This window comes from Acanthochromis polyacanthus, chromosome 19, assembly GCF_021347895.1.
Source record: "Acanthochromis polyacanthus isolate Apoly-LR-REF ecotype Palm Island chromosome 19, KAUST_Apoly_ChrSc, whole genome shotgun sequence".
NCBI lineage: Eukaryota > Metazoa > Chordata > Actinopteri > Pomacentridae > Acanthochromis > Acanthochromis polyacanthus.
In genome coordinates this window covers 24,746,682-24,770,868 of record NC_067131.1, presented here as the reverse complement: position 1 = coordinate 24,770,868, position 24,187 = coordinate 24,746,682, and the positions used below count along the sequence as shown (strand labels likewise).

Genomic DNA, 24,187 nt, shown 5'->3' with positions numbered 1-24,187 from the left:
TATTAGGAATTGGTTCACTGAGACAAACAGCTAGTAGCATTAGTTTCCCAATCTGAGTGCCATTGAAAAACTACAGAAGACACAATGAGAGGAGGCTGCTAAAAGAAAGCCAGTCACACCTCAAATGGTGAGAATTAATGTAGACAACATGATGGAAACATGACATTTCTCTGTGTTTCATGTATTGACGTGAGTATGGTCAGTTTGCCTGTACACATTTTTGTCTGTTGCTAATTTCTTTATCACTCAGCAGGAAGATGCAGGGGACGTTCAAATCACATGCTTCATATACTGTATACTACCGGTCAAAAGTTTTAGAATGCCCCAATTTTTTCAGTTTGGATTGAAGTTCAAGTAGTTCAAGTCCAATGAATAGCTTTGAAATGGTACAAAGGTGAGTGGTGAACTACCAGAGGTTAAAAAAAGTAAGATTACTCAAAACTGAAAAATAATGTACATTTCTGAATTAAATAAAAAGGTCTTTTTCAGGAAACAAGAAATAGGTTACAACTTAAAGTTGTTCTGCAGCAGTGGAGGTTGATCAAGCCTTGAAAGCTGGTGCTACCAAATCCTACAGGTGTCCCAACTTTTCTTGATTACTTACAACCTTCCCTCTCTGGATGAACAGTATTGTACTGCAAAAAGTAGTATGCTGCTATAAAAATAGCGAGGAAAAGGCAGTTAACAATAGAAGAGAGACAGACCATCATAACACTTAAAAATGTAGGTCGTTCCTACAGAGAAGTTGCGAAAAAAGTGAAGGTGTCAGTGAGTACAGTTTTCTTCACGGTCAAATGGTCTGGAAGACCCAAAGCCACAAATCAGAATCAGAAGACAAGTTTCTGAAAGTCAGCAGCTTGTGTGATATCTGCCAAAGGTGGTTACTTTGATGAGTCAAAAATTTAGAATACATTTTAGTTTCCAAATTGATTTTTTTCCTCTTCATTTTTTTATTTGGTCTATGCTTTCTTTTCAGAGTACAATAAGGCATTAACATGCAGAATTTCCAATAAAAAATTGAAAAATTGGGATGTTCTAAAACTTCTATTGCTAGTGTATGTCTTCATTTATTTGCTAAATCTGTTTCCCTTGCACTTTGTAACATTATATTTTTTTATCACAAGAAAAATGTATAAGGTTTTTAGTGATATTTTTTAGATCAGGATTCATTAGATGCTCTAAATGAGTGGATTAAAATGCTCTGAAACAAACCTTAATGCTTCCCTCACAGAAACATTTGCGAAATGATAGTATTACAATTAACTTAGCGGAAAAATGCATAATGATCTTGAAAGACAGCTGCACTCTCATTTTCTCAGTCACTGATCCAATAATCACGTACGCTGTTCCAGTGTTTTGTTTTAGTTGTACAGTGTGACGCCAGCTAAATGCCAATGATATTATTACTTATTTGTGGCATTAAGCCATTTATAGACACAGAATAATACAAGTACTGACACTGATATTAGTCAGTAGTACAACGATCAAACATTACATAATTTATTCCAATACCCTGCAGTGTCAGAAAATTTTGAACAGAACACTACATCTGAAGAATATTAAATAGAGGGGGAACTGCTGACTTAAAACACCCTCAACTGCTCCTAGTCAAACTATCGAAGGAAAACAAGAGATGGTTATCAGTCTGGATGCAGGCGATGTGTTTTAACCATCTCCTGACAGGCACGGAGCTGTGAAGTGACTGCTCCAATCACAGAGCAGAGCCCAGCAGATCTGTTGAAAGGCAGGAATGCATCTCTCCAATGTGCTGTAAGCTACAGATGAACTCATTGCATGTCTTTGCGCAAAAAAAAAGATAACGAACCATATGCCAGTCAACACAGCAGGCTGTCATTCCAACAAATATTACACACTTATTACTGATCACTTTCTACCTTAAACAAATGCCACACCTTCAAAAGCTTCCACATAAGGGCTCTCCTGTGATGATTTGCAATGATTAACCTTGAAAGCCAGCTGCTAGTTGAGCAAGATTTCATCAGGGTACCCGTACTGGATGAACACTTTTGCAGACCTTTGAACATTTTCCCCACGTCTGGATAAGAGACTGTAGATGGAAGTCCTGCTGCCTGGTAGATGGCTATCAAGCAAACAAAGAAAGAACTCCATACATCTGACAAGCAGGACAAATAATGAAAGAAACACAAATTAAACGGACACAGGCTCTGGCTTATATTTGCACTGAAGTTTTTAAAATAAGTACACGTGACCTGATGTGGTGAGCTGTGGAAAAACTACCATCAATTTTGTGAGTGGGTGAAATGACCACAGAAAGACCACCACAAATGGAACTAGAAAATGTTTAACTCAACCACAGAGCACAGAGCAGCACCTGGGCAGAGTAATGTCATAGTTCATCTACAAGTTAGGCAAGTGTTTGAGCCAAATTTGGGTTCAATGGTTTGATCAGTGAAATATTTTGTCAGGACAGCACAGTAACCTGGTGGTTAGCACTTTTGCCATAGAGCCAAAAGATCCCTGGTTCGTGTCCCAGCCTTCCCTGGAGCTTTCTGCTTGGAGTTTCCATGTTCTCCCTGTGCATGTATGGGTTTTCTCCAGGTGCTCTGGCTTCTTCCCACAGTCCAAAAACATGCTGAGGTTTATCAATAACTCTAAATTGTCTATAGGTTTGAATGTGAGTGGGCTTGTATGTCTCTAGATGCAACCCTTTGATAACCTGGTGGCCTGTCCAGGGTGTCTCCTGCCTTCACCCTAAGTCAGCTGGGATAGACTCCAGCCCCCCGTGATCCTAATGAGGATTAAGCGGTGTATAGATAATGAATGGATTGAAGTATTTTGTGAACACTTTGATAACCATGACCTTCACACTAACGTTAGTGGAGCTGTGCACTAAACTGCAGCACTGACAAAACTTCAGCAAACACTGGAGGGGCAAGGAAAATAACTAAAACCATATCGTCTGTTTTGTCTCAAAACTCCTGTACAGCTGCTTTAATAATGACAGTCTTTCCCTGTACAGACATGACTGTGAGCATACATCATGGACTGACCTGTAGTTCTTTGCCCTTCCTCTGCAGTCCAATGTTGAGGGCCTCCTCTGCTTCTAGCTTGGAGCTGGTACTGCTGATCTCCAGGTCTTTCCTTCAATGACAAAGAGAATATACAATCTAAATGAAGTAAAGCACCAGAAAAAAAATAATTCAGTCAGCTTATAAATGTACAGTACATGTTGTCAGTCACTTCAAAAGCCATTTCAATGAGAATTTTCTGTGAGACAAACTGGAAACTGAAATGGAAGAAGTTTTAAAAATCCCAGGAATCTTTCTAGAGTTGGCCGAAGTGAGGAACTGAGTAAGTAGGTTCAATGTCAGGAAGGTCAAGACCAGGAACTTAACAGTCTTTCTAACAGAACTTCAGCTAATGCTATCCACACAGTGACGCAGCATCATGCTATTGGGTATTCTTTACTGCAGTAGGGGCTGGGAGACCGGTCAGAATTATGGAAGGACTAATGTAGTAAAATATAGAGAGGTCCTTGAAGAAAACCTGCTGCAGAGTGCAGTGAACTAAAACTGGGGCAATCGTGCAGCGTCTGCAGTACAAATCTCCGACTGTTCTTGAGTGGCCCAGCAAAAACCCAGACTTAAACCACACAGAACATCTGTGGAGAGACATGAAGATGGCTGTTCACAGATGCTTCCCATCCAATCTAACCATCGGCCAGGAAGAATGGGGTAAACTGCCTAAATCCAAGTGTGCAAAGCTTGTAAATATTTACTCAAGATGATTCACAGCTGGAGGTCCTGCCAAAAGAGCTTCAACAAAGTGTCGAGTTAAGGATCTAAATACTTTGGTAAATGAGAGGTGTCAGGTTTTGGTTTCTAATAAATTTACAAAAAAATATTAAAATAAAAAACAACAAACAAAAACATGCTGTCCTTTTGGGTGACTGAGTGTAGACTGTTGAAAAATGGTAAAGTGCTCTCTGAATCCATTGTTTATACTATTTCAGTTATGGAACATAGAACATCACTGGCTTGACTGAAGCCATGGCTTTCTGTCAGTCAAATGAGTTTGTTACACATGTTTTTTGTAGTGGATATTATGACATGACAGAGCTATTACAAGCCTCAATGCTTGCGTGGTATTTAGAAACCAATGCTTCAGAGGTCACACTATCATCAACACAAAGACGAAGCGTGTTTGTCAGTTAGATGACATTCAATTTAAACAGATGGACATGATGAACCTTCTGACCTTTGGGGACAAACATGTAAAATTGCAACCACATGTCTTAAAGGTGTTTGGCATAAGGAGGACATGTTTTACTGTTTATGTATATGTATGCTCTTTTTGATTCCAACAAATTGCTAATAACTCCTCACTGAAATGGAAGCTGAGTTAAATTGAGTGGCAGATTTCATGTACTCTCCAAGTGAGGACTGTTTGACAAACCACAGCAGCTTAGCAACAAGGTGAGTCACTCGCTTTATTAACGTTTGAGAGGGTCACGCAGCTATAAATGCCAAAGAGAACAAGTTTTAACTCTGTGAGGGAAACAATACCGTAGGTGTGTGCTGTATGTGTCTGTTCTGACAGCTGGCTCTTGTCTTCAACTGCTTGTTGCTGCAAGGTAATGTACAGTGAATGATTCCATTTGCACCTACATTATTGAGGGCAGACAGCAACATGTTGGGATGTAAGGGAATGCCTGGGGGTGAGAGAACAGGGGAATGGGGGAGGGGAGATAGCTGGAGTGTGGAGCAGGTATAGTATCCTCTCAGAGTCCAAGCTCTGCTGCCTCAGGACAGCAGCATCATATCAGAGAGTGGAAAAGTTTCTGAAGTTTCTATCAGGTGGTGTCTTTCCTGGGGATACTAGATATGATCAGTTCAGAGAAACGTCCATAGACATCAGTGGATAAGGCCTGCTGTCACTTGCGTTTGTTATAAGTGGAGAGTAGTTCTCACAAAAATCATTCAGCATGTGTTTTCTGCTTTTTGTTGGCTGATATAAGCATTTATGAGGTAGGTTTGCAATATAGATCATAGCTGACATGAATTCATACTTTCTGAAAATGTTTACATTGATTTTTTTTCATAAACGTTGACTGAAAGGTATAGTTTAACCCTTTGTTTAACCACTTCAGAGCTGATTAGAAGCTATAGGGGACTCTACAAATTGATGATAAAGAATCCAATATAAGTGGTTTCAAAAACTGGTCTCAGCATGCTCATGTTTACAAAACCAATGCGTTATGTTTAACAGAAAAAAAAATCTATGGGTGAGCACAATCAGGAGTCTGTAGCAATGCTAGCAGCTCTGTGAAACTGGAATTAGGATTCTAACATTCTGACAACACTGACAATCTTTTAAAGCTGCCAAATGTTTTTCTTTAGAACAATTCATAATAATTTCCCATTGCAGATACACATCTACTCTCATCTCGCACACAGTCGTCTCATACAATGACACCTCACATGTCTCATTAGTCAGCACAGTAATCACTATTAAAAGGATTCTTATTGTAGGTGGACAGATGAGGCATCCCTAACATTTTTGTGAGAATTTTTCAGCTGAATTAGTTCATATTCTGGAGAAAATTTAGACTTTCCTTCGGCTTTTGAAGGATCAATGTACACCAGGAGAGTCTTCCAAAGTTGGAAATTTGGCGTGAAACACTATTTGTGCATTTACAGCAGAACAGTCGAGGCACTCAAGGTAACTATATGAGATTTGGCAATCAGTCTTAACTTCTCCTGCAAAGCTGATGAGACAAATTTCAACATATTTTGATTTTCATGCTTCAGTCCTACTTTTAAATGGTGTGGCACAAAAGCAGCATCAGGTGCATCTTCACTTGCAGAACTGTTATTATTATAACCTCCCTATATCAGAGAAACACTGTTCGACAATAAACCTGTAACCCTGGTGCTACATCATCATCAGAATACTGTTAATGCAAACTCTCAAGAAAACAACTATTTCCACCCTATATACTGTTCAGATGCAACCATTTGTATTACTCTGTTTTGTTTTATTTTTTAATCATATCTGACCATTTTGTTTGAACCCCCTAACCACCACCACCAAAAAAATAAATAAATAGATAAAAATACAATGCTACATATAATCCTGGGTTGCTGACAATCTACGTAATCTCAGGAATGCATGAGGGTTAATGTCTATTAAAGCTGTGTTTTAATGTAGGAGCCACATCCTTTAAAGGAAACCTTTAAAGACCAAATACATCATAGTGGCTTGACAAGGCTACTTCAAATGTAGCCAACAAATGCAGCTTTATCTGGGATCTTTAGCAGCAGAGCCTGTCCCAAGATTTACTGCGAGATGATCACAACTGGATTTTCCCCAAAATATGGCCGACTCCCTAAATGAAGCAGCGACTGAGGAGCACACTTTGAAAGGTAAGCACGGTGTTTCAAAGCAGTCAAATGGCTGAAAATGTGTGGGTGGGAACAACTTGCATTGTGAAATAAACTTTATTTATCCCTTCGAGGATAAATAAAGTTACTGTATTGTATGGACGAGAGTGTCTCATTTTACCAACACTCAATTCAACCTTTGCTGGAAAGATGTACTAAGCAAGTACACCATTGTTCAAAGGTTTGGGGTCACTAAGAAATGTCTTCATTTTTGAAAGAAAATCTTTTTTTTTTCAATGAAGATAACATTAAATTGATCAGAAATGCAGTCTAGATGTTGTTAATGTGGTAAATGACTATTCTAGCTGGAAAATACTGATTTTAATGGAATATCTATAGGGTACAGGGGAACATTTCCAGCAACCATCACTCCTGTGTTCTAATGCTACATCGTGTTAGCTAATCGTGTTGAAAGGCTAAATGATGATTAGAAAATCTTTGTGCAATTATGTTAGCACATGAATAAAAGTGTGAGTTTTCCTGGAAAACATAAATTGCCTGGGTGGCCCCAAACTTTTGAATGGTAGAGTACATCATTTTGATAATGAGCTACAGCAATTGTCTGAATAAGCAAAAATGTTGACCTGCTATCAGTGCTAGAAGTAAAATTAGGAGATCACCACAGTCATTAGGATTTATCCTCTGGGGATTATGAAAGTCTGTACAATGATTCCTGACATTCCATTCAGTAATCATCAAGGCGATTTACAAACCCCCACAAGGCCAGTCTCATGGTTGCACTGGAAGAAAATTGACAAAAGTCAGTTAGACTGATCCTTCAGGGACCACGAAAATCTGGACAAAATTTTATAGCAATCCATCTAAAGGTTGCTGAGTTCATTAAAACTTTAAAATATTATCACGGCAACACAGCAGGAAAAGTCAAAAGGTCACCAAAGTGAGTTGGACTCTGGGGACCATGAAACTCAGAACTATAAGTCTTATTTATATTTCAGTTGGGTTTAAACTGTTGGACTCAGCAACCCAACACTATGATCCCTACAGCAATGCTGCTAGACCAACACCACAATTGAACTTGGCTACGCATTTTTGCTTTGTAGATCCACTGAATGTCTTTTTGCTGCCTCAGTTTGTTACGCAGGCTGATAATGACATTGTGACTTTATCACATCCTGCAAAGTGTTTCCATATGAACGGTGCCTGTGTCTGTGACTGACCTTTTAATGAGGTCTTCCAGACCACTCCTCATCCTCTCCATCTCTCCCAAACTCTCCTGTGTAGATCTGCTGTCCCCCTCCAGCCTCCTCCTGCTCTTCTCCAGCTCACCACGCTGATGGCGCTCCTGCTCCAACTGGTACTCCAACTGGGATCAGCACAGGAAGCGCAAGACAATCATTTGGTGAAGACTATCATTCATAGTAGGGTTTAGCTGAATTGTGGTTTTGAAGGCTAAAAGTGGTATCTTATTTTTGACTATAATGCCAACAGTTAAATACTTTGTTCCAGCAATCAATATCTTTTATATTCTCTATTTATTAGATTTGACCATTTTATGCATGAAATTACATGTATTCAGTGTTTCCCCTGATCTGCCAAGCTCTACTGGCTTACAGGGTTACAATTAAGTCAAATAACCTAAAGTTTCCACTCCTCATATTACTGTCAAATAGTTGGTTTGTAACCTTAATATTACTACAGGATTTAATGTGTGCAGCATGTGCTTCTGTTGGATGCAAACATTAGACCATTATAAGAGTACTGACCTTTAATCAAAAGTCAGTTATAGTAGAGGCAGAAAATCAGCTGTTTCTAAAGTGCTACAGCATATGAATAAAGTTATATGACATGTATTTTACTGTTTTGTTTGAACTCAATTTTATGTCATCACCAAAGACCACCTATCTATCACAAATAGATGAAATGATGAGAAATACGCAACCATTCAAAAGTTTGGGGCCCCCAAGGCAATTTCATGTTTTAAATGAAAACTCACACTTGTATTCATGTGCTAACATAACTTCACAAGGGTTTTCTATTTATCAGTTAGCCTTTCAACATGATTAACTTGCACAATGTGCCATTAAAACACAGGAGGGATGGTTGCTAGAAATGTTGCTCTGCACCCCAATGCTGTCTTTATTTAAAAAAAAAAAGCTTTTCTTTCAAAAGTAAGGACATTTCTAAGTGATCCCATACTTTTGAACAGTAGTGTATGTGAATCATGTCACAGAATTGTCTTCAACTGTGCAGTTACATTCAATTTTCCCAAGCATTTTCATATCTTTCACTGATGGTTTTGGTACTACCACCCACAGTTTTTCTGTTTTGGTTCAGTCTCACTGATTCCATTGCCATTGTTTCCAGGGACAGACAGCTGTTTTCAGTTTTTGCATATATAAAGACGAACAATCACATTTACATTCACACCTACGGACAATTTAGAGTTATGAATTAACCTCAAACTGTTTATGGACTGTGGGAGGAAGCTGGGGAACCCAGAGACAAACTGGTATAATCAGCAGCATACTGTGACTGACGCTGACTAATTTTAGCAAACTTATTAAGTCTGACTTATGATATTCCTATTTTTGCCACTACTATAGTGTATTTTGGCTCATGAAAGAAACCAGTTCTTTAAAATAATAATAAAGGTACATTTGTTTGGACAAATATAATGATAACAAAAATAGTTCATAAGAGTTTAATTTAAGAGTAGATATCGCACCATTTTCCATGATTTTCTTGATAATACCCAAAATCATTTAAGTTCTTACACCAGTTGCTATGGCATTGTACTGCCAAAAACAGCTTTTAGGCATTCCATGCTTTCTTTTCAGTCTGTTTTAGTCACATGATACACAAAGGAGTTAGTACTTTGCTGCAAAACCATTGTTTTTGATGACTGCAGCCATACGTCTTGACATGCTCTCCACCAGCTTCTGACATTGTTCTACTGTCCTAGCATCCCATTCCTGTTGCACAAATTCAAACAAATTTGCTTTGTTTTTGGGCTTGTGGTTCTCCATTTTGAGCTTGATGATTTTCCACAGGTTTTCAATTGGATTTAGATCTGGTGATTGAGCAGGCCAAGGCAATGGTTCAAATGTTCTGGTTCTCTATTCAGGCTTTAACTGACCTTGCCATGTGGCAAGGGGCGTTGTCTTGTTGGAAAATCCAGTCATTGGAGGCAGGAAAGAGTTTTCCAGAAGATGGAAGAAGACTGTTTTCAAGAGTAGTCCTGTACATGACCTGGTTCATTCACCCTTCGCACAATTGCATTTTCCCTGTTACAACCATACTGAAACAACCCCAGATCATCACTGATCTACCCCATGTTTTACTGTAGGGGCAAGACAGTCTGCTTTGTAGGCTTCTCTAGACTTCCTCCTAACCAGCAAGTTGGTTGGAGTGGGCATCAACTGAAAATTGGACTCATCACTGAAGAGAAGTTTAGCCTAATCTTCAACAATCCAATCCATGTGATCCCCAGCAAAGAGCAAATGGGCTTTCCTCTTTCATTGATGAAGGGTTTCTTCTGTGCCCTTTGTGACTTCAGACCAGCTTCAAGAAGTCGGTTTCCAACTGTCCTTGTCAAACAAGTCACATTTCTCGACAGTGCCCACTGGAGGTCTGACGACCATTCTTGACACAGGAACAGATGAGTGCAAGGTCATCTCATGAGGTAGAAAGACGTTTCCTGCTGCGACCAGCTAGCAATTTGGTAGTGCCATGTTGGGCTTGTTTTTCTTGGTGTAATGAATGACTGTCTTGGAGATCTTCAGTTTCTTCACTGCCTGTCTCTCACTCATGCCAATTTCCAGCTGTGCCAAGATGGCTGCCTTTGTGGCTTCACATAGTTCTTTTGTTTTAGGCATTATGTGACAGCTGACAAGTTCTGAGCTGTGCTACAGCTTGAATGTAGGCAGAAAACCACTCAAGGCCTTTGCATGTGCAGTGGTGTTTATGACATGAAATTACCTCTTATATACTCTGAGAATACAATTCAGTTTAAGCATGTCAAGTAGAACAGAAAGTATTAAGTAATCAGCTGCATTTTTTTGTTGTGCTCATTGTATTCTTTAGGTAATAAACCTTTTGTGGTACTAGGCATAAAAATGAACAAGAACTTGAAGAAAACAAGGGTGGGTGGTCAACAATTTTTTCCATAGGCAGGCATACTGTATATGGTTTGGCACTTACATCTTCAGCTTGCATCTGCAGCTTGGTTTTCTCTTTGGTCAGCAGGTTCACTTTCTCCTCTTCACTCTGCAGGTCCTCGATGGCCTGCTGTTGGGATGAAACAAAACGTGTGAGGCTGGACTGCACATGTGTCCCTGAATCTCAGATCCTCTATCACATAGCCTCATGTTCATATGCCGGCCACATTGGTATTTGGAACAGTAGAAGTTCTATGGTTGCACGGAAAATGTCAGAAGTTGTCTTGAGTTTGATCTGATGGATAAGAGATTTTCTGCCTGTCCTTCCATCAACTGGTAACAGTTGCTATGAAACATCAAGACTTAAAGTCATTGAAACAGCTGTAGGTGCTCTTGGTTAAATCAGCGCTTTAACCAAGTGAAGCGCTGAGTGCCTAGAAAAGCGCTATATAAATCTAATCCATTATTATTATTATTGGGGGGTTTCTTCACAGGCCTCTCCTCATATTTCAGACTGAATCCATAATCTAAGACACATTCAACAAACAGTGGGAAGATAATGAGTCATGATGCTAATTTATCCACACAGATTACACAATGAAGCAGCTGGCTACTGCTGGTAAAGCATCTGGGAGGAATTAGCGAACAGGGCCTCTTTTGGCTGCCATAGAGTGTGATGAGGTTGTCAAAGGTCACAATTTCTTTAGATTTCAAAGCATCTGTTTTTTTTTAAGTCAAGAGTGCTGGGTGTCTGATGGGGAGCACATTTATCATGAGTGCCACTTTTGGCAGGTCCACAGGCCATATGGTTTTATTTTCCTAAACTAATGTTACATTCTTAGTGAAGCAGCAAGTGGAATATCTGTGTATCCACTAAAAGATGGGATACAGCACTGATAAATAATCACAAATAGAGCTACTGCTGTCGAAACATGGGTGCAATTGATAGTGTTTATACAGACATTAATCTGTATTATAACTGACTTTCTGGTATATTGACTTTAAATCAAATCAAATGAACTTTATTTATATGGTACTTTTCATACAGTAGAGTAACACAAAGTGCCTCACAGAGGATAAAAACAAAAACAACACAATACAACTTTAAAACAAACAAGAAAACCACACACAGAAATAACTTGAATCAAGGTCCATGTACTTGATTTTTCCCAGAGTTTTCAACCATATGTAATAGTCTTCATCTAATATGGAACTCAAAAACAATGTATTCAGTTTGTGAAATGACAGTACAACAATTTCTGTGACAAATAAGCAAAATGTTTGCATTCCAAAATTGTTTTGGAATATCTTTTCAAGATATATATATATATATATATATATATATATATATATATATATATATATATATATGGATGGATGGATGGATGGATATATATATAGATAGATAGATAGATAGATAGATAGATAGATAGATAGATAGATAGATATGTGTGTGTGTGTGTGTGTGTGTGTGTGTGTGTGTGTGTGTGTATAATTAGTGTATATAATACTTAATTTAAACATACATGTATATCTGTTAGATACATGTGTGCACAGAGATATGATTTGCTAGATTCACTAACTCATGATACTCCCTTAAACTCCAACAGATGTACATCGACTATTTCATGTCAAACTTTATGTGAGTGTTGTGACCATAAACTGTAAATTCAAATAGCAGCATGACAGCTCCCCAGAAATGAAGCCAAAATATTTGGATCAGCGGCTGCTGGCTGGTTGCAGTAAAGGTCATAAACCCTGCTGCCTCTATCTAGGTTGATGGAACAAGAGCTAAAATAATATAAATCTAAGTACACCTCCAATAAATGTCTGCCAAATATGAGCTCTGTCATATAAAGTACATATTCTGAGCAGTTTGTTTGTGGTTAGTTATTAGATGTTATTCCAAAAATAGGATCTATGAATATTTTAGTACAAAAGAATATTAAAGACCTGTTTTTCTTTTTAACTGTGTAATTTGTTAGTGTCTGTTTTAAACTGCAAAATGAGTTGCTCTGCAGTAAACTGTACTAACTAATAGTCTGAGTAAGTTAACCCTTTCCTCCCTAACAAGTTCCCTGACTAATATCAAGCTGTGTCCACTCTTAATGCAACACATAAACCTTTTTAAAAATGTTTCTACTGTGGCACAATCAATGAAGAGACCTTCTCATACTAGTATGACTCTGTTCTCTCATGATGTTCATTTTGGCCTTCCAGTTTAGTAGGTCTTATTGACTAAATCTGAGGATGTTTTGAAATTTAAAAAAAACAGCAGTGTTTGGAAGCTTAATGCTAATGTTATGGCTAGCAACTTATGAACACAACTATCCATCCATCCATCCATTCTCTATACACCGCTTTATCCTCACTAGGGTCGCAGGGAGGCTGGAGCCTATCCCAGTGATTCGGGCAAAGGCAGGGGACACCCTGGACAGGTCGCCAGTCTGTCACAGGGCTACATATACAGACAGACAATCACACTCGCATTCACACCTATGGGCAATTTAGAGTAACCAATTAACCTCAGCATGTTTTTGGACTGTGGGAGGAAGCCGGAGTGCCAGGAAAAAAACCCACGCATGCACAGGGAGAACATGCAAACTCCATGCAGAAAGATCCCGGGAAAGCCGTGAACACAACCAGTCAATGCAAAACAATAGCTGATATGTAGCTACCTAATGAGACAATTATAATGAATAATTCAATTAAATTTTATGTGTATAGCACCATTGCGCAACATATGTAATCTCACAGGGTACAGACTTTTTGAATTTTAAACAAAAAACAGAGAACTCAGTATTCCAAAGTTGCCTTTGGATTCCCTATAAGCAAGCAGTTAGCCATGGTGGGAAGGAAACAAAATTAAAAAAAAAAAAAAAACTTTCATAGAACCAGTCTTGGGGAAAGCAGCCATCTGCCACAACTGGTTGGGGTGAGAGTGGGGATAAGAAGATATTTATCTCTTCACTGTTGAACAGGGAGGACGTTACCCAAGCCAGCACTATATACTGTGATATCTCAATTTTCACTTACATATTGTGCAAAAATAAAAGTTTGGATTAATGAAATTAAATGGCATGTTAGGACTTTACCCTGGTCAAGATTAGATATTGTCTGTTCTGACGTGACTAAGCAGACGAGTTGTCTCCGTATTCTGTAATCTAAATCTGGCCTTCTCCTAGCTACAATATATACCCTAAGGACGAAGAGAATCCTCAGAACAGATGCTGGCATTGCTTGCATGAACTACTGCTTTGTTGGTGTCACTTCTCCTGATATCAGTAAATCTTAGTCACAGACAAAGTCATCTGAGTCTCCAGTGTGTCTCTCTGAGTCTGCTTCCTCATTGTCATGATCTCGCTAAATTTCTGCAGCATCCTGTGGAATTTTTTCAATGTATTTTGACTTTTTTTTTAAATGCTTCGGTTCAATGTAATAAATGATTTTCTTCCATATCAATGTGTAATCGCTGTGTCATGAGGAGGGGTTTCTGGCTTCAGTCGCTGGTCGAGTGCAAACAGGCGAGGATACACTGCTGGGAAAGATGATACCACTAGTGTTGATATATAGTTGCTCACTACACCAAACAAGGCCAAAACTCAAAGACAAAAATACAAAAAATTAAATTTTTGTTAGAAAATTATTTTTAAAATAGTGCAATAGTTGTTTTCTCCAGATCCTCCAACTTTCTCCCACAGTTCAGAAACATGCTGAGGTTAACTGGTGATTCTAAATTGTCCGTAGGTGTAAATGTGAGTGTTTGTCTCTATGTGTAGCCCTGTGATAGACTGGTGACCTGTCCAGGGTGTCACCTGCCTTCACCCTAAGTCAGCTGGGACAGACTCCAGCCCCCTCGTGACTCCCTTGTGAGGATTAAGCTAGAATGGATAATGGATGGATGAATAGATGGATAGATGGATGGATGGATGGATGGATGGTAAGATAATTGATCAATTAATTGATTTTCAAGTTTTTCCAAAGATCTAAACAATGTCAGTTTTAATATTTTTAAAATCAACTTTGCAAATGTTTAATGAGGAAGATCAAGCATGTAATGCATCTGTTAAACCTAAAGAATAGATGGCATATATTTTTCAGAGTAATAATAAAAGTAACCATAAATTAGTTTTTTTAATAAGGTAACAGATCCAATTACTTAGTCCCTGAAGACAGATTCATTAAGTCATTTATGGCTCTGGAGGAAGTTTATCAAGTCTGTAAAGCTAACACAGTGAAAGGTCAGTGTGATAACCTGAGGGTTAAGACATCCATCATTAACCTCAGCCTCTCCACTTTGTTCTCCAACTCTCACGCTTCACTCCCTGTCTTCTCTCTCCTAGCAACACTAATAAAGAAATAAAAAATTATCTATCCTTATCTGAGCATGGGATTGGAGAATACAAACATCTGGTCAGTGTTTTTAAAATTAAAGGCATGTAGTTGATCGATGTTGCTATCAGTCATGGAGGCGTCATAAGACTAAAAGATGCTATTTGTCACGTTATGGGAAATGTATGATGCAGTACTTTTGGAGCTCCACTTAAACTAGAAACAAGTCAGGATATCTTGCACCCTATCTTTTAAATTATAACCATTTTCTGCAATTGCAATACTATACTACTGGATACATTCTGCAAACTGTATATGTGTATCCTTAACAACACTTGCTGCAGTCTTACCTGGCTGAGCTCCACCAGATGTTCTTTCTCCTTCTGGAGCTTCTGCAACGTCTCGTCCTTCTGAAAAAGCTGTTCCGACAGTCTCCTCACCTCAATATGTGACGACTACAAAGGAGACACAACACATCAGATAATATGATATGTGATCTGGAACCACCAGAAAGCTAACTAACGCTCCTGTGCACATACAAGACTTTGTTCTAAAGTTGGTCTGCTAAAGCTCTTTTCTCTGTGGTTATTGATGTTTTCTTCTCAGGCACACAGTCGTGACATGCAGCAGTTTCAGTCTGTGGACTCTGACTCTGCAGCCGCACTGTAAAAAACAATTATCTGGCTTCATGACTAAAACAGATGTCATTATTTTGTCCCATTCTAATGGACATCAAAGCTTTTTCCCTGCATGTAAAATCCTGATTCCTATTAAAGGCACAAGAACCTAATGAGACAAATGTGATACTTAAGTTAAGACCCTGTGAACGTGAGGCAGCAGACTGAGATATATGGACACAAATCTGTTTCATGATGAATTTCAGAACAGACAGATGAGTCAAATATTTTGCTCCTTTGGATCAAACACATCTTGTCCAGCTAAATTGACTGTTGTGACAGAATACCTCAAACACCAGACATGGTCACGTCATTTCTGTTTCAAATCCTTGTGTCAACTCTGCTGATCAAACCGGTCTGGTCTTGTTGCATCTAAAGCATAGGAGTCGTCTGACACTTCTCTCTTTACTGTATCTCCACCACGTGGGAGACCATTTAGCCAAAAAACCTTCATATAACCAGAGGATCAAGTTCTTAACATCCCGACCCAGATCAAATTAATTAGAGTAAATTTGCAGAGGCTAAACAAACACCACCCAGCTCCCTGACAACTCTTGTTTCACCTTCACCTACAGTGCTGTAAGTGCAGTACATTCTTGTGGCATTCCTGCACAAAGATAGCATCTTAATCCTTTAATACACCTCAGAGAGACAGATAAAGGGGTTTGGTGAAGGGGCTGTAATGGAGATGTCAGAGCAGCCTCTGCTTGTTAGTGTCTGCACAGAGGAGACGGTGCTTCATCACAGTGTGGAAAAACCCGCTGAAGCAGGACTCAGAGAGAACACATTTTAACTGTGAGCTACAATTTATTAGACAGAAAAAGGTGAAACTTCGATAGGCTATAATATTATTCTCTGCTCTGTAATTTGTCATAAACTTGTTCAAACAAACATTTACTGTCAGAGATAGAGCAGCTAAGGTGAGAGTTGCTCTACTCCCATCAGTGCAGTAAAACAAAATAAAAAGGTAGATGTAAACAGAATAAATGAATACAATAAAAGGGTTCTTAAAAGCTAAAGCTGGGTTAGAGGACTGATAGTAAACTAGGCATTTCTTTTCGTGGCTTTTGGGCTTACTGTAAGAATTTCTATTTTGTCTGTCTTGGTGCAGCTGGAAAAATGGGTCATTCATTTAGTGACTGCTGACAATAGATAATCAAGGATCAGAAGTGTTTGACTTGTTCGGTTCTACTAAAATGTAAATTTGTGTATCATCAGTTTCTAAAGTTGCATCACAACTTTTAATGCTAAAACCTGATGGGAGCAAGAATAAGGTGGGAAATGGGAAGCATCTGCTTTGTGCAAGACCACAAAACACAACATCACAGTAATAATACAAACACCACCAAGGTTTTTCCATTCCTCCATATGGCAGTTCCGCCCCCAGAGGGGCCCCCGTCCACGGATCCAGTCCCGCACCCCGGAGGATCCACCAGCTCCAGCTCTGCCCCCGGAGGATCCACCGGCCCTAGCTCTGCCCTTGGAGGATCCACCGGTCCCAACCCAATTCTGCCCTCGGAGGGGACCCCAGTCCGGAATCCAGCCCTGTCGCAAGTTTCACCCCCAGAGGGGTCCCCGGCCCTGGCTCCAGTTTCACCCCCGGAGGATCCCCTGGGTCCAGCTCTGTCCCCGGAGGATTCCCAGGATCCAGTTCTGCACCAGGAGGGGCCCCCGGATCTAGTTTAGCCCCCGGAAGGACCCCCGATTCCGGCGCCAGTTTTGCCCCTAGGGGGGCCCCCAGTCTCGGACCCAGTTCTGCCTCGGGAGGGGCCCCCGGACCCAGTTCTGCCCTTGGAAGGGCCCCTGACTCCGGATCCAGCTCCGCCCCTGGAGGAGCCCCCGGCCCTGGACCTAGTTTCGCCCCTGGAGGGACCCTCTGCCCCAGTTCAGCCCCCGAAGGGGTCCTCGGCTCCAGATCCGCCCTCAGAGGGATCCCCAACCCCGGATTTAGTTCTGCCTCCAGAGGAGCCCTCGGCCCCAGTGATACCCCAGGAGGGGTCCCCGGCTTCAACCCGATTCCTGGAGGGGTCCCGCCGCCGCCGGTCCTCAGTCCGACCACCAGTCCGGCCCCCGGAGGGTCCTCGTCGGTCCAACTGCTGGTTCCCAGTCTGGCCTCCAGAGGTTCTCCGTCGGTCCAGCTGCCGGTTACCAGTCTGGCCCCCGGAGGGTCCCCATCGGATCAGCTGCCAGTTCCTAGTCCGGCCCCCGGAGGATTCTCGTTGGACCAACTGCTGGTTTCCTGTCCGGCCCTGGAGGATTCCCGTCGGTCCAACTACCAGTTCCCAGTCCGGTTCCCAGAGGGTTCCCGTTGGGCCAGCTGCCGGTTCCCAGCCCGGCGTCCAGAAGGTCCCCGTCGGCTCAGCTGCTGGTTCCCAGTCCAGCCTCCTGTTGACCTCCGTTGGCCCGGCCATCAGTTTCCTGTCCAGCCCCTGGGCCGTCCTCCGGAACGGTCCCTCCTGTCTGTCCAGCCCCCGGGCCATCCTCCGGAGTGGTCCTTCCTGTCTGTCCAGCCTCCAGGCCGTCCTCTGGAATGGTTCCTCCTGCCTGTCCGGCTCTGCTCTGTCCAGTCCCTGGGCCGTCTTCCGGAGCGTTCCCTTCAGCCTGTCCGGCTCCAGCCTGCCCAGCCCCAGTCTGTCCAGCCTTCGGGCCAGCCTCTGGATCAGTCACTCCAGCCTGTCAAGCCCACGGACCGTCCTCCGGAACGATTCCTCCGGTCCGTTCAGTCTCAACCTGTCCAGCCTCCGGACCGCCCCGCGGAGCGGCTTCCCCAGCACGTCTGACCCCGGTCTGTCCAGCCCTCGGACCGTCTCTCCAGAGTAGTTCCTCTAGTCTGATCCCTGCCAAGGCCAGGAAGCGCCCGTTGAGGCGGGGTACTGTCAGGGCCTCCTCCTCCCCCTGTCCCTCCTGACGTCCAATTCCCCTTCCCCTATCTCTCTCCCTCTCTCTCTCTCGCCCTCTCTTGCTCCCTTTCCCTCTCTCTCCTCCGTTGTGCCAGGTGGAGCCAGCCGTGAGGCTGGCTCCACCTGGCAATCAGTGTTCCCACAGAGTCTGGGCAGCTGCGGCTCATCCCGTGATTACTCCTCCAGCAATAAAAGACCAGTTCGTGCACCCAATCACCACCAGATCAAAAACTCTGCTACGCAGTCAGTTCCACTTGGCAATCAGTGTTCCCACAGAGTCTGGGCAGCTGCGGCTCATCCCGTGATTACTCCTCCAGCAATAAAAAAACAGTTCGTGCACCCAATCACCACCAGATCGTAAACTCTGCTACGCAGTCAGTTTCCCTCTCGCCACTTTAGACCCTGTTCAAATTTAGAAATAGTACTAACGTCTGCCTGTTCTCTTTCATCCAGAGCGACCCAGCTGCCCGGACCCCCTGCCCTTCCAGCCTTCCCCATCGTGCTTCCTCTCGGATTTCCTTCTTGGTTTCCCTTCCTGGAACCCCGGACGCTCCTGCCGCCCGGCGACCCCGCAGCACGGATCTCCTCTCGTCCTGCCTTCCCCTTCGTGCTCCCTCCTGGATTTCCCCTCTTGGTTCCCCTCCTGGACCCCCGGACCCGTCTGCCGCCTCGCCGCCCCGGACCCTTTGCACTTGGCTTCCCTCCTCGGACGCTCCAGCCTTCAGCCCTCCTGCCGCCTCTCCACCCCGGACCATCTGCACCTGGCTTCCCTCCTCGGACGCTCCAGCCTTCAGCCCTCCTGCCGCCTCGCCACCCCAGACCTTTTGCACCTGGCTTTCCTCCTCTGACGTCCAGCCTTCTGTCCTCCCTCCGCTTCGCCACCCTCTGCGCCTGGCTTCCCTCCGTGAGCATCCCAGTCTGCTGTCCTCCTGCTGCCCCGAGCGTTTATCCACGCCTGACCATCGCACTCCGCCCCTCCCAGTTCCCTCGCTGACCACAGATTCCCGGCTCCTCCGCTCCGTCCCCAGACTCCTCTCCCCCATACCATCCCAGATTCCCCTCTGGCTCCTCACCCCTCCACATACCCCCCGCCTACCCACAATAAATCTGCCTTGCATCCTGCCTCTGCCCCTGTAGTGTGTTCTCCGCTCGGGTTCGCCCGTCTGAATCGTGACAGTAACATTGATATTCTCATTACAAGACAAAGATCTGCTGGGAAATCTTGGGTCCTGCATTCATTTGGATGTTACTTTGACGTGTACCACCTACGACTTAAGAAGCACAACAAAGAGGCAAAAGCATCAAAACAGTCCTGATACAAAATACAATCCTCAGGAGCACAACACTTCAGTTCGGTCCCTATCATGGCTTTTGAGACAGTTTGAAGTCAGAGTTTTCAGATCAGCAAAAAAATCAATAAAGAATGCAGTAAATGGAGACAGATACTGACATGACTGTTATTATCAGCTTCTTTTAGCATGGCCTTTTCATATAACCACACAGTTCCTTTGTATTCTGTCACTGCAGATTTGGAGAATTCCTCGCCGAGGTGGAGGTATGTTTTCAGTTCCGTTTGTTTGTCTGTCTGTTTGTTTGTCTGTAAGCAGGATTACACTAGAACTACCGGGTGCGGATGTTTTTTTTGAGCTGCATACTTCATCAGCAACCTTTATCAACAAGGTGCGCCAGCTCCTGGGGAAAAATTGAAGATAAAACCTCTGTCCTCTGCAGCTTATTAAATTTACTGTTTTGAGCTCCCTAGAGTAGCTGGACAGCAGCTCACTGCTACTCAAACACCACAAATATCCCACATTATGACATGTAAAGTTTTCAAAGGTTAAATCAACACTCAATTAGAGTTTTTAATGCAGCAGAAGCAGGATGTTTTCTGCGTTTTTTAAATATAGAAACAAAATAGGAAAACTAAGTCAGCGGCATTCCAATTGTCTTCTATCTAAAGGGAAAATTCTACATTTTGGAGAGTTAGATTTGAAAACTGATCCCACACGTCTGTGCACAGACATGAGTTAGCCTCTGAGCAGGCCACCTCAGCTTGGCATAAGAACAGGAACCGAATACAACAAACAGATAATCATTTAGAACTTTGAACTTTTCACAATCTAAATAAAGCATTTGCATTGATGTAGAAGATTAAAGGATAGAGGCATGTAATTGCTATTTCAAGCATTCCAGTTATGCTTTAAAAGCATCATCTGGAGCACATAGAAGCATTTGGACATGGTTAATAAGTTCAAGGATTACTTATTTATACTGCTTAACTTAAAGAGGAAAATAGTCTTTGAACTGTAATGAAATGTTCACATTCAAAATTTATATTGTAAGTGCAACAGACTCATGATCCAGCAAAGGACCCTCTTAAAAATGACCTTCAGTTTGATCTATGGCTTAGCCGACCAGTTGGTGGGAATGAATGAACTGATGACCTTATATTTATTTATTTTAGTTATTATATTGTGGACAATCTTAATCTGACACATGATCTGCTTTTCAGACAAATTGTACAAATTCTGTAATTAGAGCAACACTCATTGGACATGGTACATATCCTACAAACTTTGATTTCTTTTCAGAACTTTCCAATACAATCGGAATGAAAACAACATGCAGAGATAATGCTATGTGCGTTAACCTTTCATCTTGAATTGTGATTCAGATGGTGATTCTATCAGAGAAAATCCTCATAAGATCTTTTGGCCAGATTGGCCTCTCCTACCTGTCAGTAAGCTAATAAATAATAATGGGAGAGGACACCAGATGGCAAAGCTGAGTTGACACACTGTAGCATCTGAAAAAATATGTGTGGAAGCACTTGGGGTTCTTCATTGTATATTACAGATTAACCAACGAATAAAATGCACATCATGCTAATTAAATCTAATTAATTTAAATAATATAAATGCTAGTTTCAATTCATTTGAACGTTTTGGAGAAGTGACAGCCGTAGTGTCTGTTTTGGGATACCTATACTCTCATGGTTAAAATATCAAGATTAAGATCTCCTTGCAAGTTTAGTTGAAAGCCTTTACTTTATGACATAATGCAGAAAAACCATCACTTGTTCAAAGAAACTCTTCTGTGGTGAAGATCCCAAAGTGATCTACCTGTTTCTCGCTCTCAGCTGCAGTCAGAGCGCTCTCAAGTTCGTCCAGATCTCGTCGGAGGCTGCTGCACTCGGCCTCCAGTCTGTCCCTGTGGAGGGCCAGCTGGGCGGAGCAGACCTCCTCCTCCTCCAGTCGATCTGAGAGGCCTGACAGCTGCCGCTCCAGCTCCCGCCGGGCCTTCTCCAGTTGGGCACAGTGCTGCTCGGACGCCTGGGCACTCTCCTGCTCCTGATGGGTTAAGAAACACAAAGAGAGTTAGATGCAGTGTTGCCAGATCTCGCAATAGAAAAAAACAACCAGCTCTATGAAAACAGCTGAATTGCCACATTTTGTAAATGAGAGGCCTCTTGATAAAGGTATAAATATATACATTTATTTTTGTTTACAGTAAATTGACAGTAAATGCAGTCAACATAAAACCTCTGAATAATTAAATTAGTAAACTGATTAAAATAATAACTTGGCAACACTGGTTAGATGTGGATTGAAGTCAGTTTGATTCTTTTCCTCAAATGTCATTTTCATGCATTTGTACATATTACAAATTGTGTGGAGTTAATTTTGTGCTAGATTTATATTTTCATTGACTTTCTGTCTCCAGTTTTGCTTCTGTTTTTAACACAATGTTATGCTGCATGGAGTCCTTAGGTCAGTGCATGCCAACTTGTAGGTCTTAAATTTTAATTGCATTTCTCTAACTGCTTTCTTTTATGCTTTTAAAAGCCCTTGAATCTGAACAACAATCCTCTTTCAAGACTCAGAATTAGATGCTTCTAATTTGCTTCTTGTAACTTTATCCAAACTGTTTCATACTATTTTAAGGTGCTTCAAACTAAAATGCAAATATACTGTAGCTTTGGAGAGTAACTAGTTTATTGCTTAAAGAAGGAGAGAGGTCAGGTGAGGTAAGAAAAATCTGATAGAAATCGTAAAAGGCGGAAGAATCAAGATTAATAAGAAGGGATTAGCTTAGTAACAGGAACTGACGCAAGCATTGAGACAGTTAATTCATACAGAGAGAGTCTTACCGCACAAGATGAAGCTTATCCTCCCTCAAGTCAGAAGAAGCTTTCCCTTTGTTAGTTTGCACTTGCCTTAATATAATAGAGCTCAAAAGCTAAAACTGTGACGTTCTGAACTGACCAGATAAGCAAGTTCCACCAAAAACTAGATCACTTAATCAACTGCCATCCATAACAGCAGTGAAAGGACCTGACTGTGAGAGCCTGCTCTGGTTACTGTTACTTTTTTGTTATGGGCCAGTCCTCATGGGCAAGGCATTTGGAACGAGCTAATAGCATACCCAAATATCTGGGCATTTGTCAAATGATCAGCAACCACATTTCCATCTGCATTCATTCCCATAAAAGTACTTGGTTGGTGTTCTTTCCCTGGCTTTTTCATTTGCTTTCTTGTGCTAAGCTGTTTGCACCATTAACACTTTTCACTACTGAGCAGTTGTTAGCAGGAATGAATGGAATACCAGCCTATTCAACACACGAACGACATGGACACGCAAACACGCATGTCTGCACATATGCTCATGCACATGGATTAAACACTAAACAGACACTGCAGAAACACTCCTCAAGTATAGGTGCTCCGAAGGCACAAACTTTGAATGAAGAATGAAACGGCATAAAAATAACTGAATAAAGTTTGTTCATTCATTATTATTTATTTATTATTATATCGTCAAAAATATACCCTTTAATCGTGCTGCCATCCATTGTAAATGAACAAAAATCACAGAAAAATACCAAAATTAGCCAACCAACAAAATCAGACAGACAAAATGCTCTGCTTCTAAAGAACTCCTGGTCAGGTATGAAGCCATATGGAGGACAGAATAAAGTGAATCTCAGATGAGCGCCATAGATCTGCACCTGATGGCATTTACGGGTTACTCAGCCATGGTTAATATCAGGAACACCTTCCCCTTTCCTACCATGACAACTGCAACTGTCATGCTGAGAAACGGGACTCCTTAGTTTTACCATTAACTTTCTCAGCACCATGTAAACTCCACATTCAAGAACACATGTTGTATGTTTTACCCACAGTTGCTAATCTGTGCTCCAATGTGGTGCTGTAACTATCCCAATCCAGCTCCTCAGGTTCTGGTTCTGGTCCAGGATCTCCATGGTTCCCATTGGTTTCCTCGGACTCATCAGAGAGGGAGTGGCAATGCTGATGCCTCGCAGACATCATTTCAGTGATACTTCCTTCAGGCTATGCACTGTTTCGCTTTGCAGATTTCACCTGTTTAGCAATGTAGCAACTACAGTGTCTCCGTGCCCCTGCAAAGAGGCTTAATCACGTCTTTTTCTCTTTCGTCAGCTGCTATGCAGCTGTTCTGGTTGTTCCAGGTGGGTCTGAGCACAGCAGAGTCCAGTCTGCTCTCTCTCAGCAAATCCTCTCTTTCATGACACATTTGCAGCTCTGCTCATCTTTCATTGCCTTCCTCATGCTACTTCCTTCTGCAAGATCAGACTTTTATTTGCTTTTTTCTTCTCTCTTTCTCTCGATCTCAATGAACCACTCCTCTGCTTTTCTTTTCAGGGTGCCTACGGAGTAGCTGCTGAAATCCAAACATTCCTCTGTACGTTGTCC

At 41.8% G+C, this 24,187-nt stretch overlaps 1 protein-coding gene across 2 annotated transcripts in view; it reads right to left on the bottom strand.

The window, feature by feature from the left end:
• Positions 1-24,187, bottom strand: part of LOC110952982 (myosin-16) — a 78,678-nt gene that overhangs the window by 28,279 nt on the left and 26,212 nt on the right. For both annotated transcript variants that reach the window (XM_051939114.1, XM_051939112.1), the window contains exons 2-6: positions 21,575-21,802; positions 15,226-15,330; positions 10,587-10,673; positions 7,604-7,749; positions 3,033-3,123 (exon numbers count right to left, since the gene is read on the bottom strand). In XM_051939114.1, coding sequence (XP_051795074.1) covers positions 3,033-3,123; positions 7,604-7,749; positions 10,587-10,673; positions 15,226-15,330; positions 21,575-21,802 — 657 coding nt within the window. The remainder of the gene's footprint in view (positions 1-3,032; positions 3,124-7,603; positions 7,750-10,586; positions 10,674-15,225; positions 15,331-21,574; positions 21,803-24,187) is intronic.